The sequence below is a fragment of the Rhodotorula paludigena genome (genome assembly GCF_050403205.1).
Source record: "Rhodotorula paludigena JCM10292 DNA, Rt_paludigena_JCM10292v1_ctg27, whole genome shotgun sequence".
Lineage (NCBI taxonomy): Eukaryota > Fungi > Basidiomycota > Microbotryomycetes > Sporidiobolales > Sporidiobolaceae > Rhodotorula > Rhodotorula paludigena.
In genome coordinates, this window is record NW_027481431.1 from 145701 (window position 1) to 158738 (window position 13038).

A 13038-nucleotide genomic window follows, 5' to 3' on the forward strand; every position below is an offset into this window, starting at 1 on the left:
GCGACGATCCTCGCAGCACCGTAGGAGTCCGGAGTCTGATACTTGTTGAACATATCAGGAAGCGCTGTAGCCACGCCCTGAAAAGCATGAAGGCGGACGACCAAAGGTGGCGCGGCGCTTCGGCAGCTGTACAAGGACTGTCCCACCACAAGACCCCTTCTTCAAAAGACCGAATCGAGACATCGACATTCAAGTCGCAATGGCCTTTGCTGAATGCCAGGGTGTGTCCGGCAGGGGATGTGCCACCGGCTTGCTTCCGCACGAGCAAACTGCCCAGTTTGTAGCTCCCCTTCGTTCGCTACCGCCCGCTCAACGACAAGAGAGTCCTGACAACATGCCGCTTTGCGCAGCATTGGGCCGCAAAAGCGTCGCTGTCCCTAGATGAGTCCGACAAGTCGCAAGCGATGATGGCGGGCCCACAGTGTTACGCGAGCCGCAGATGTCTCTACCTCGGCGACGGAAGCATGCGGCATGAACTGCTTTTGTCGCACGAACGGCAAGCAAGAGAGGAAGCACGAGAGAACTGCTCGACGGAAGCGATGGCCGAGGTGTCGCACAGACAAGCAGAGTGAGGTACTGCCCGCTTTGCAAAGATCCTGCGGCAGCGATCGTTCCCAAGAGCACGTGAGCGTCTCGGGCCCATCGAGAGAGCGGCAGAGTCAGGGGCTGACCACGATCTCGAGGATCCGTTGCAAGCCGAAGGAACTCGTCCTCGCGCTCTCCGCCTTCGCACTGCGTCCTGGGCTGGCTGCAGTGTACCCAGAGCTCTCCCGGGCTACAAGTACAGATCTTGCATCCTCAGCCACCCGCAAGGAGCTCTTCTTGCCGCTTGCCGTCCGACTCCATCATCGCCGCCGAGGCAATGGCGGCAACAACGGCAACAACAGCTTTGGACCCGCCCGTCTCATCCGAGGCTGCACCAGCCAAGGCACAACTCCCTGCGACCTGGCATCTCGCCAGCGGAGCCGTGTCGGGCGCGGCCAGCGTCTTCATGCTCCAACCGCTCGATCGCAAGTCTCTGTCTCGCTCTCCTGGGGCTCCTGAGCCGCTGCTGACGACTCGTGAGACCACAGTTATCAAGACGCGAGTCCAGCAGGAACCCTCGCAACCGGTCGCATCGACGTCGCGCATCTCCGGATCTGCAGTAGACGGAGCTTCCGGTGCGCAAGGCAAGCGGACACGCGCCAGGATCTGGACGACAGCCAAGGATGTGGTTCGGCAGGACGGCGTGCGAGGCTTGTGGCGTGGTACTGTGCCTACGCTGTACCGGTGCGCACTCTCTCGCTTCAGCTCTCCCGGTCTCTCGCTGACCTCGCAGCTCATGCAGCAACGTCCCTGGCGTCTCCCTCTACTTCCTCTCTCTCTCCCGGTTGCGCACTATTATGGGCAAGACGACTGTCTTCCGTCAGAAGGGCTCGCCCATACCGCCGCCCGGAGCGAAAGCGAAGCTCACGCCGGCAGGCGACCTGATCGTCGGCAGCACGGCACGAACAGCCGTCGGCTTTCTCTTGACACCCTTCACTCTCCTCAAGACCCTGTCTGAGGTGCGTCTGCCTGATCGCAACCACGAAATCGCTCGTTGACCCGCAATCCGCTCGCAGTCTTCCCTCTCCTTGCCCTCGTCCTCCTCTTCCGCCTCCCGCCAGTCCACCTCGACACTATCCTCCCTTCGCACATTATACACGACAGGAGGTCTCCGCTCCTTGTGGCGCGGCGCCGTTCCGACCGCGCTACGGGACGCACCAGGCGCAGGGCTGTTCATCGTCTTCTACGAGCGTGGGCGCAGGCTTCTCGGCGTAGCCGGTGACGGCGGGAAGGGTGCAGTAGGAGGTGGCGTGGCAGGTGTGCCCATCACCTGTTCCCCAAATTCGCCTCCCTCACTGACTCCTCTTTCGCGCCAGGCGCAACCGCCTCTCTCGCCTCGACACTCATCACGACGCCCTTCGACCTGCTCAAGACGCGCCGCCAGCTTGCTCCGCAGCAGTACACCTCGCTCTGGTCGTCCGTCAAACTCGTGTACCGCACCAACGGCTTGCGCGGCTTCTGGGAGGGCGGCGCGCTGCGCGTGTTCCGCAAGGCCGGGAGCGCCGGGATCGGCTGGGCCGTGTACGAGGCGTTTGTCGGCATGGGCGAGAAGCGCGCGGCGCTGGCGGCGTTGGGCGCGCAGGGGCATGAGCGGCTCCGCAGCGGAGGAGGGTAGACGTGACGAACGAGCGAGCGAGACCTTGCCATACACCGCTCTTCGCAGAGTTCCTCGAGAGAGCGAACGGCGCATGGACTACATTTTCAGCTCCAACCAGCTACAGGATACGTTCGTCTCGCCTCCGCCCACTACGCAAAGTCGTGCCAGATCCGCGCCGCGTCGACGATAGTCTTGACCGCTGGCAAACGCGTAGCGAGGTCGAGCTTGTCCACGCCCTCGACGAAAGCGGCAGACGAGAAGGTCTGCGGCGTGAGGTACTGCAAGCAAGCGGGAGAGCAACCGTTAGCACGCTCACGGGCGGAAGGGAAGCAGGACAACGACATACCGAGCGGCAGAACTCGCGCACCCACCCCTCGACCCACCAGTTCTCCCACTCGTCCTCGCTCGCCGACTCGGGCAAGAGCTGGGCGAACTGCGCGACGACGTCGACGAGCGTCGAGATCTGGTCGTCCTCCGCCTCGGAGAGGTACGTCGCGGCGGACGAGATCTCGGGGTTGTCGAGCGACTCGTGTGCATCGCGGACGGGAACATCTGCGAGAGACGCGAGGAAGAGTCAGCCACAGTGCGCCCCAGGTGTAGGAGGGCAAGCACGCACCGCCCTCAGCATCGACGCCCTCCTTGTCTGCGCGGCCCGTCTCGGCGCCGCGCATCTCGGCCTCGCGCTTGAGACCCTGAAGACGCATCCTGGCGGCATCGACACGACCCCTGACGGTGCGAAGCGTGATCTGGAGCATCTGCCACAGGTCCGGGTCGCTCCACGGCTTTGTCGCCTTCGCAGCACCCTCGTCGGACGGCGTGGTGGAGGCGAAGACCCAGGTGATGACGTCGCGCGTGTCCACGAGGCGGTACTGGAGGAGCTTGTCGAGGACGATGAGGTGGAACTGCGAGTGGCGGCGCCAGAACGCCGCGACCGAGGTGAGGAGCTCCTGACGCGCCGAAGACGACGCAGTGAGGTTGCGCAGGAGGGTGAGATACCGCTCGAGCGCATTGAGGAAGTGCGAGAAGGAGCGGCTGCCGACGTTGAGGATCGTCTGGACGGCGAGGTCGCGCTTGAGCGATTCGGCGGCATCGGGCGTCAGGTTGTGCTCCGACTCGAGCGCCTTCTGGAACGAGGCGAGCTCCTCCTCTGCATCCGAGATGGGCGCCTTCGAGCGGATGAGGCGCAGGAAGGACGAAGCCGCCGCGTGGTGCGTGTGGTCTGCAGAACGAAAGCAGTCAGCATGAACTCACGACGAACTAGTCCGCGAGTTAGGCAATGACGCACCTTCGCTCTCATAGGCGTACTCAGGCCCCGGAGCGTCGTCGGGGAAGACACCCGCGTCGAGCATCGAGGCCGGCACGGTGTTCTTGACGCGGTCGAAGTAGCTCAAGCGAATCTCGAGATCCATGACGCGCTTGACAAAGACCCGCTTCGGGTGCTTGTCCGACACGTCCATGTCGGGCGCCCAGTCGGCCCAGCCCCACATGAAGCCGTAGTTGGACAGGTGCACCGCGAACCAGTCGGCGAACCGGCGGATCCCCTCAGCGTCGAGCGACGGCACGCCGTCGGCATCGGTGTCGTCGCGGCCGCGCCCTAGCCCGGCGTACAGCTTGCGCACCGACTTGCCGAGACTGGGAGCGACGGTCGACGGCGAGATGCGGCAGAGCTCGCATAGGAGCGAATAGTAGTACATCGGCGTGAGAGACGGCGCCGGGAGGGCGAGTACCGACGAGATGATCGACTGCGACGTTCAAGCATCAGCGTGCGCCTGAGCGAGCGTGCGGAGAAGCATGCGCACCTCGACGACGAGGTTCTCGAGCGACCACCCAGGCCCGTCAAGCTCTTCCTCCTGCCGCATCTCCTCGTCCTCCTCGCTGCGCTTCTGCGGCGCCTTTGCGGGGCGGAAGGTGCCCTTCTGGAACCAGCGCGGTAGCTCGAGGAGGAGCTGCGCGGCCTCCTTGCGGTTCGTCTCGTAGAGCGAGATGAGGTCGTTGATGAGCGAGCGAACGACGATGCCTGCCGGGTCGTACGGCGCAGGGACGGACTATGAGGAGGTAGTCAGCAATCTGCGTAGTGCGGGACAATGCGCAGAACGCACGTCGTCGTCGAACAGCCGCAGGTGCAGCCGCGTCCCCTCGTAGCCGACACCCTCGTCGCCGCGCAAGCCCGCGCTGATAGGCGGCAGCGGAATCGCATGCTCGATGCCGGTGGCAGCGCCGATAGTGAGGTCGTTCTCGTCCGACTCGGGCGGGACGAGCACGAGCGGGAGGGTGAGGGGCTCCTCCCCTGCAGCGGCTGCGGCAGCGTCATCGTCCGTGTCAGACGGCGCGAGGGTGAGAGACTGGTACGGCGAAGGGAGGACAGCGGTGACTGGGAAGATGCTGTCCGAGTCGGACGAGCCAGCGGACGAGAGTGCGGTGACGAGCTGTTCGAGCGACTGCGGGCCAGCGATGTCAGCTTGAGCGCCAAGGCAGTGCACAGCAGGTACGCACGTCGTTCCACTGCGCCTGGTGCTCGCGGCCAGCGAACAAGTCCTTCTCCAGACGGCGCGACGACAGGTAGCCCTGGACGCCATCGCGAAGCGTGTCGACCGTTGCATCTGCCAGTGCATTCGCATCCAGGCGGAGAAGCGCCTCGACGATGATGCGCGCACACTCGTCGCCGCGGGCAGCGCGGAGACCGGGCTCGTCGAGGACAGCGACGAAAGAGGTGAGAAGGTTGATCAGGGAGGAGGTCGACACGACGGGTGCGGAAGGCGGAAGGGAGGTGAGGTGGGCGAAGAAGATGGTCTGCAGAAGGACAGTCAGCCACCGGCGCGCGACAAACAGGAAGTAGGGCACGCACGCAGTACCGCACGCTCTTCCACTTGCGCTCGTCGAGGAACGCCTGGAAGGCCTTCGTCAAGTCCTGCACGATCTCCTTGCCTACGTTGACCTTTGCCGGCTTCGGGTCCTCGCCCTTCTCCTGTTCGCCCTCCTTGGGCTCATCGCCGTTCGCCTCGACACTCGGCGCCGCATCGTCCTCCGTAGCGGGCTTGTCGGGCAGCGAGTCCGCACCGCTCGGGCGGGCGGGCAGGCCGTCGGCAAGCGGCGCACGGCTCGGCGTACCGAACTCTGAGCCAGAGATGCGCGAGGAGAGGTTCGAGGCGGGAGGGTCGACGCTCTTGAGCGCGAGCTGGGCGATGATGGCGGCATAGAGGGGAAGCTTGTGCGGGAGTTCCGAGACCCTGTGATGGCTAAGTAAGCTCAGGACTTTGACGACTGCAAAGCGGCACGTACGCAGCACGGAAGGCGAGGAAGACGGTAGGCGCATCGCGGAAGTACCACGACTGCACGTCGCCCGCCATGGCGGGAATGTCTATCGCCGCATCGTAGTTCTGCAGTTGCTCCAAGGTCAACATCCCCACAAGCAGCGCACGGATGGCGTAGGCATCTGCACGAGCGCGGGAAACGAATGCGCACCGGGTTGTTTCCGAGCTGCCAGAAGCCCTCCTTGAAGCGGTTCTTCAGCGTCTCGACGCTCGGCGCGGACGGGCGCTCGTAGTACCCGTCTCCGCCGCCCCTCGGTCCGCCTCCGCCGTACCCGCCGCGCCTGCCGCCCGGCGAAGAGTGGTAGTCGCCGCGCTCGTTCTGTCGCCGGCGGTAGTTGCCTCCGCCGCCGCCGCCGCCGCCTTGGTAGTCGTCGTCTGTAGAGCTTGGTGCTCAGCTCGAAGCGCTCCTCAGACGAGAAGAGGGAGAGAGCGCACCGCGACCTCGCTTCCTGCCGTATCCTCCGCCGCCTCCCTGTCCGCCGCCGTAGCCGCGGTTGTACCCGCTGCCTCCACCGCCGTAGCCTCCACCACCGCCGTAGCCCTGGTTGTAGCCGCCGCCGTAGCCGCCGCCGCCGTAGCCAGACTGTTTCGTCGCGCGAAGGAGATGAGGCGGGGAGGGGACGCGATCAGCTCGGGCTGCGGTCTGCGAATGCGACAGAGATGCGCACCATGTTGCTGTGCTCGAGAAAGAGCTTACAGGACCCTGTGAGCGGGTCTGCGCGGTGGTCGAAGGAAAGTGCAAGCAATAAGGCACAGGCGGGGATCGAATACGTTTGCTCGCATTACTCCTTCTATTGCGCGAATACAAACACGATGCAAGGAGGTTGCGACTTGGCACCGACTGCATTTCCTACCGCCCCTGCTGCCCTACATTCCTATACGCTCCCCTCGTGATCCCCGCCCGCCCGCGCACCGCCGCGCTGCGCCCGCTCCCGCGCCCGACGCCCATCCCGCGCTCGCGGTCGAGCGCAAAGAGCAGGTCCTGCACCTCGACGACGTGGTGCCCGCTCTCCCACGCGTCGTGCGCGAGCTGCGTACGCTGCGCGTCGTGCAGCGGTGGGATGTTGAGCCGCGAGGTCGTGAGCGCCGCCGCCGCGGCCGACGCGGGCGAGTCGGTCGCGCCGCCGAGCGCGCCAGAGTTGCCCGAGTTGGCCGGGTTCAGCAGCGACGTCGAGGTCGACGCGGCGCCTGCTGCGCCGTTCGCGCCGGCGGGCGTAAAGCTCGGAGGCGGGAGGGCCGATGCAGGCGCAAACTTGGGCTTGGGCAGCCCGCCTGCCGCGCCAACACCGCCGCCCGCGGGCGAGGGACTGCCGATGCCCGCGTTGAGCCACGAGAACTTGGACCCTCCAAGCGAGCGCAGCGCGGCCTGGTCCGTCAGGCGCTTCTTGATGTCCTCGCTCATGTTCTTCGACCCCTTGAGCGCCGGCAGCGGCGTGCTCGTCCCGCTCGCGCCGCCCGCCGCGCCGTCGGCCGCGTCGCCCTTCTTCTTCTTGCGGTCGCGCTTGGGCTTGCCGTCTTTGCCAAGCTCGGCGCCCTTGCCCGCGGGCGTGCCGGGGGCCGCGTCCTTCGCCTTGCCCTTGCCCTTTGCGTCGCCCGCCGCCGCGCCGCCGCCGGCCTTCTTCTTCTTGCTACCCGTACCCTCGGCCGCGGCGTCCTCGGCAGCCTCCTTGCGCGCCTCGGCGGCCTCCTGCGCCTCGAGCGCGACGCGCGCCGCCTCGCTCGCGGCCATGGCCTCTGCGAGCTGGCGCTCCTCCTCCTCGCGCTGGTCGCGCAGCATGCGCTCGCGCCGCTTGCGCCGCTCCTCCTCGCGGTCGACCCGCTCGAGCACCGTCAGGATCCGCTCCGGGTCGTCGTACACGAGCGTGTCCCACGCCGGCGCCTTTTCCCCCGCCCCCGCCAGGCCCGTCCCGTCGTCCATCTCCTCGTCCTCGTCCTCGTCGAGATCGTTCAGCGCGTCGTCGAGATCGGGGTCGAGCGCGTCTCGCCGTCGTCGCTTGCGCGAGGCCGACGCGCTCGGCGCGACAAAGGGCGGGACGTGGAAGTGCGACGACTGCTGGCGGTGGTCGCGCGCCTCGATGGCGGCGTTGACGAGCGACATAAGGCGGTGGCGAGTCGCGAGCGCAATGAGGGGGATCGTGTCGGGCTCGAGGGTTTTCAGCTGGAATGCAGCGGCTGCGGGAAGGCTAGATGAGCCTGGGGAAAGCCACTCGATGCGAGGTGCGTGCCGAGGACGCACCGACTTTCTTGACGCATTCGGCGAGCAGGCCCGGGTCGATAAAGTCTTGCTTGCGGTTCCGGTCAACGCCCTGGTACGCCTGCGGATTCTGCACCTGGCCCTGCGCCAAGGCCTGCGCGTGCAAGCGGTCGTTTGTGGCTCGCAGCGACTCCTCCTCGGCCTGTCGAGAGCGTTTGGTACGTAAGCGTGGAAGAGACACAAAGCGCTTCGAGGGCAGCAACGCACGCCCAGGTCGACACCACTCGCGCCGACGGCGTCCATGAGCGAGTTGACATTGGTCGCCTTGGCATTCTCGGGAGGACCGCCTGCGGCGCCCTCGGGGCTGTGTGTGAGGGAGCGCAATGTCAGCGTTCCGAGGGAGGGGACAGATGACAAGGAGCGGCGACGCACTCTGATGAAGCTCCTCTCCCGGCTGCTGCCTTGCCTGCAATGGGACAAGGGGTGTGCTAGGCTACGTCAGCTCTGTCTCCATCGTGCGCGAGTCGGCCCCGAGCCTGTGAGAGCCCGCGACTTCGCCTCGTCGAGGTCGGGTCAGTGGCCTCGATTTCGACACGGAGTCAGGCGAAAGAGGGGGCGACGCGCTGCGCAGTGCTGCCCAGCAAAGCAGAGCGAGCGAGCAAACGCACCCTTGCCCGCTGGCTGTCCCTGCGCCTGCGCCTGCCCCGGTCCCTGCTGCATCGCGGGCGTGCCTCCGCGCGAAGCCACTGTGCCTAGCTGTGTCGGGGCGCGGGCTGACTGTGACGAGTGCAAGCGCTGCTCGGGCCCTGCTTGGCAAGCGGGTGAGTCGAGTGGACGAGGTGACGGCGGGTCGAGGGCTGCCCGCGACGGCGACGACAACGCCCAAGTCGATGGCCGCTTGTCGCCCTCGCTTCTGTGTGAGTTGGCGTGTGCATGTAGACTTCTACAAAAGTGTGAGTGTACGAATACGGGCATCGGCCGAGCACCCTCGTGATTGCTGACGATTCGCCATCTCGTGCTGATGCACGCAAGTCGCAGCTGACAGCGCCGACTCCGGCTGCGCTCCTTTGCTTCGTTCGTCCCTCTGCTTGCTCCGTGCACCTTCTCCGACCATGGTCCAGCCCCTCACCATCTACTCTGCCCGCGTCTGGTCTGTCTCTGCACTCTCGTGCACCCGCCCCACTCGGCCGAAGCTGATTGATGCGACCTCCCCCTACAGCCCCTGGGCCCAGCGTGCCACCCTTGCTCTCTGCGAGGTCGGTGCGTGCTTCCCTACTTTCAGCGCCCGTCCCGCACGAGAGCACGAGCTGATCACTCTCGAACTCCGGACTTGACGACGTCGGTTTGGGCAGGCGCGTACAAGAATAACCAGGTCGAGCACGTCGAGATCGACCTGCAGAACAAGCCCGACTGGTACGCGTCCAAGGTCAACCCGGCGTCCAAGGTCCCCGTCATCCGCGTCGGAGCCGAGGGCGACCAGGACACGGTCTACATCCCCGAGTCGGGCGTCCTCCTCGAGCTCGTCGCCGACCTCTACTCCGAGTCGGGACTGAGCCCGAAGGACCCCGTCAAGCGCGCCGAGGCACGCTACTACGCCCAGCGGTGCGTCGACTCTTCTTCACGTGGTTGCTTGCGCATGTCCTTCCACCTTGCATGCCGGCTGACTGTGTCCCCGCATGCTCAGCTTCCAAGACATCGTCAACGCGCCCCTCGGCCAGCTCCTCTACCAGGGCAAGGCCGACGCGGCGTCGTCGCTCTTCAAGGGCGTGAGCGAGTGGCAGCAGTTCCTCGCGCGCTATCCAGGCCCGTTCCTCCTCGGAGAGCAAGTCACGATCGGCGACCTCGCCGTCGCGCCCTTCATCGGCCGTCTCTTCTCGGTAGCCAAGGCTGGTGCGTCGATCGTGCTTGCTGGCCTGCAAGGGTGTTGAGAAGGTCGTCGAGTCCTTCGAGACTGACTCTGCTTTGTGTCGCGAACGACAGGCCTGGTCCCCGCCGAGGTCAACGACAAGCTGACGACCGACGCCGAGTTTGAGCCGTTCCGCGCCTACCACGACGCGCTGACATCGCGCGCGTCGTGGAAGGTGCGTTGCCTCCCTTCCGCTTTCCCTTCACTCGCGCTGTTGTGCTCACTGATCTCCACACTCGATGTTGCAGGAGACCTTTGACGAGCCGTACATCGTGGAGAAGTCCAAGGCCCGCATCGAGGCGCTCAAGAAGCAGCAGTAAGACGCGCTTCTGACGGATGGATGCTTGCGGGCAGAGTAGATACAGAATAAAGACCACAAGCCGTGTAACTGCAGTACTTGATTTCTTTCCTTCTACGACTTGTGGAGAGCGGAACCCGCAGTAATCCTCGTTCTGCGCACGAGCACAACCAAGGGATGGACGCAACCCTTGAGTGGGGCCGGCGGCGGTCGAGACACGACTTCTGCGTTGAGCGCCGATCGTCGAGATACGAGAGCGCACTGCGGAGCTCAGCCCAGCGGGTAGAAAGCGAGTTAGGGACACGGGCGGAGAGGTCGGTCCGCTTGGAAAAAGCTAGAGCGGCAAAGGCAGCCGGGGGACGAAGTCGGATGCCCCGTGCAGGTCGACCTGGAGTATAGGGGTCATTGTGAGCGTGCTGAGCGCCCAGCAATTCGCGAGGGAGCATTCCGAGCAGGATTCGGACATCGAGCTGATGAAGTCGCTCGGAGCAGCGTAGCGTGGCAGGCGGGCGAGCAGAGTCGGCTCTCCCTGGTCCAAGCTATACACACAAGCGCCTCTTGCTCTCGCACCCGCGAAGGCGCTGCACAGACAGGGTTAAGCCGAGGACCGCCTCGGCTCGTTCTCCTCCACCTCCGCACGACTGGCCACCTTCGCTCGCCTGGCGCTGCTGAGGACCCTAGACGAGCATGCTAGACGCTGGAGTGGCACCGGAAGCCAAGCAGAGCCGAACCAGGTCAGCCGATTACCTCCCTCCCTCTCCCTGCCGGCTCAGCTGAACCTCCGTTCTTGCGCAGCTCGGGAGCCGCAGATGCAGCTCGACACCCCGGCGAGGACCGCTTCAGCTTTCTCCCGCCCGAGGTGCTCTCCGACATCTTCTCGTACCTCGCCCCCGACCCTCCACTTCCTCTCTCGCATCGGCTCCTCCCCTATTCTCGCGCCGCCCGACTCGCCACGGTCGACATTGTCTCTGTTGAGCAATTGCGAGCTTTCCTCGCCACGATACGCGCAACACCAGGACTAGGCGGTTACGTTCGGTCGTTCTGCATTGGGCTCAGCGAGACGACCGAAGCCATCCTCGCGCTCGAACGGCCCACGCTCAACGAGCTGTTGGCCGAGACGCTCGCGCTGTTGCCTGCCATGCGCGAGCTACAAGCTGTTGACTGGATCACGGCCTCGTTCGTCCTGTCCGACAACGCCGAGACCGTGTGCCGCAACCTCGAATCCCTCCGCCTGTCCATCCTCCTCATGCAGCTCAACTCGCTCGACTTTATCACTTACCGCCTCGCTGTCCTTGGCCACTACCCTCGACTGCGCAAGCTCGAGGTCATGGTCCTCCCGTATGACCCGGCATCGAGCACAGCAATCCAGGTCGACCTCTTTCCCGCCTCCGAACTCTCGTTCCCGCCATTGGACATGGCGCCCATCTCGCAAATCGAGCAGCTCACGACGGGCGGCGCGCTGTGCGACCAGCGCATCGTCAATCTCCTTCGCGCATTCCGCAACCTGCGAGACGTGCGACTGTACGACTCGTTCGCCTCGCGTCACATTGCGCCTGCGCTCGCTGCGCTCGACACATCGAATCTGCGATCACTGCGGCTGCAGCGGCTCGTCGGGATCCCGCCACCGGTCGACCTCCCTCCACAGCCGACGGACTGGAGCCGGTTCGCCTCTGTCACCTTCCTCGGTCTCAGCATGCCCGTCTGCTCCGACGAGCTCGCCGCCGCGCTCCCCTCCTTTCCGAACCTCGAGTTCCTCGTTTTCGGCCCAACGTCGAACCCAACCGCCGCCCAAGTGCGGCACATCCTGCAGCATCGCCCGCCCTCTCTCGGCTCGCTCGTCCTCTCGCACGTGACGGGCGAAGTCGGCCTCCCCATCTCTTCCACGACCCTCCCGTCGATCCACTCATGGCTCGTTGCGCTACGCGCCGCCGCCGACGGCACGAGCTCGCCCTCGCCGATCCCGCCCGTGTTCCCGCTCCTCGACTGGCGCCTCCCCTCGTGGACCGCCGAGTTCCGCCCCGCAGACGTCGAGGCGCTCGTCCCGCTTGCGAAAGCCGCGGGCGTCGCGCTCGGCGGGACAGTCGTCAGCGCGTGCTTGACGAGCTACGTGCTCGAGAAGCAGCTCGCGCTCTGGGTTGGCGAGGGTGACGGCGAGGCGCCCGCCGAGATGGACGAGGGAGAACGCGAGGTGCTCGGGCGGAAGGAGTTCTGGGACGCGCTCGCGCTCAGGTACAAGGCCAGGTTGATAGGCGAGGATCAGGCGGAAGGCGCGATAGAGAGTATGGGTGCGCTCGCTTCTCTTGTCCCCTGTCGCTTCGTGCAGCTCGCTGACTTTCCTGCGCGCTTTGCGTCGGAAGATCATTCCTAACGTCGGAAATGCTCCCGTAACTTGCTGTCGTGACTACCACACCAGCACCTTTCGTCCGAGGAGTTTGACGAAATTTTCCGGTCAGGGTGCTCCGGTGCTGCATTGCATAGTCGCATAGACGCAGCACAAAGTCTGCGCTGAAAAAGCCGCTGCGTGGAGCAAAGCATGGCCGAGAAAGACGCGTTTGACGATGGCCGCGAAGTCACCGTCGTTCTGTCTGCCATCCCTTCTCCTGCTCTCCCCTCCATCATTACCTCATCTGGTCAGCTATGGAGAATGACAGAGACTGGATCACGCCCTCGGCCGCGGAGCGCTGTCCGCCCGAGCAACTGCAGCGCATCGTGGACATGGCCTGCCGGGCGAATGGCTTTTGGAGTTGGCGCGAGCCGCACGCAGAAGAGGCGCTTGCGCGCGCCATGTCGCTCACGTGCCGGGCGTGGAGACCGTTTGGCCAGTGCATGCTGTTCAGCAGCGTCGGTTGAGGGTGTGAGAAGGACGTCGCGCAGCTCCAGAACGTCCTGCGTTTCCCGCACCTGCTTCGCCATGTCAGCTCTCTGCAGAAGGTGGCCGGTTCATTGACGGCCGCTGAGCTGGAGCTCCTGGAGCAATCGATCCCTCGCTGCAATTTGCTTCGAACGCTCCGCCTCTCCACCCCTACCCTCCTTGAGAACCTTCCGTCTTGCGGGCTGGCAGCCCTTCCGGAACTCACGACGCTCAGCCTGGGCACGGCGAGCCACATCTTTCACACTACAACGTCAGAGTGGCTGCCCGGCGCTGTA

General features: G+C 65.2%; 4 protein-coding genes across 4 annotated transcripts; 3 read left to right on the forward strand and 1 right to left on the reverse strand.

Moving 5' to 3' along the window:
* Positions 1-862: 862 nt before the first annotated feature.
* Positions 863-2200, forward strand: HEM25 (Hem25p; the record flags this gene model as incomplete). The annotated part of the gene is made up of 5 exons (XM_076649732.1): positions 863-1010; positions 1074-1269; positions 1328-1544; positions 1602-1842; positions 1902-2200. The coding sequence occupies 5 exons, from the start codon at positions 863-865 to the stop codon at positions 2198-2200; spliced, it is 1101 nt and encodes a 366-aa protein (XP_076504722.1).
* A 131-nt stretch (positions 2201-2331) lies between these two features.
* STO1 (Sto1p) lies at positions 2332-8407 on the reverse strand (the record flags this gene model as incomplete). The annotated part of the gene is made up of 16 exons (XM_076649733.1): positions 2332-2460; positions 2529-2734; positions 2799-3401; positions 3468-3924; positions 3982-4227; positions 4282-4620; positions 4676-4972; positions 5028-5409; positions 5462-5559; positions 5645-5868; positions 5929-6076; positions 6407-7665; positions 7730-7889; positions 7955-8051; positions 8120-8153; positions 8356-8407. The coding sequence occupies 16 exons, from the start codon at positions 8405-8407 to the stop codon at positions 2332-2334; spliced, it is 4731 nt and encodes a 1576-aa protein (XP_076504723.1).
* A 392-nt stretch (positions 8408-8799) lies between these two features.
* On the forward strand, positions 8800-9913 carry JCM10292_007005 (glutathione S-transferase family protein; the record flags this gene model as incomplete). The annotated part of the gene is made up of 6 exons (XM_076649734.1): positions 8800-8837; positions 8907-8947; positions 9040-9289; positions 9372-9577; positions 9668-9768; positions 9842-9913. 6 exons carry the CDS (start codon positions 8800-8802, stop codon positions 9911-9913), a joined length of 708 nt encoding a protein of 235 aa, XP_076504724.1.
* Positions 9914-10578: 665 nt separating this feature from the next.
* JCM10292_007006 (uncharacterized protein) lies at positions 10579-12259 on the forward strand (the record flags this gene model as incomplete). Its single annotated transcript, XM_076649735.1, has 2 exons — positions 10579-10625; positions 10687-12259. 2 exons carry the CDS (start codon positions 10579-10581, stop codon positions 12257-12259), a joined length of 1620 nt encoding a protein of 539 aa, XP_076504725.1.
* Between the last annotated feature and the right edge of the window lie 779 nt (positions 12260-13038).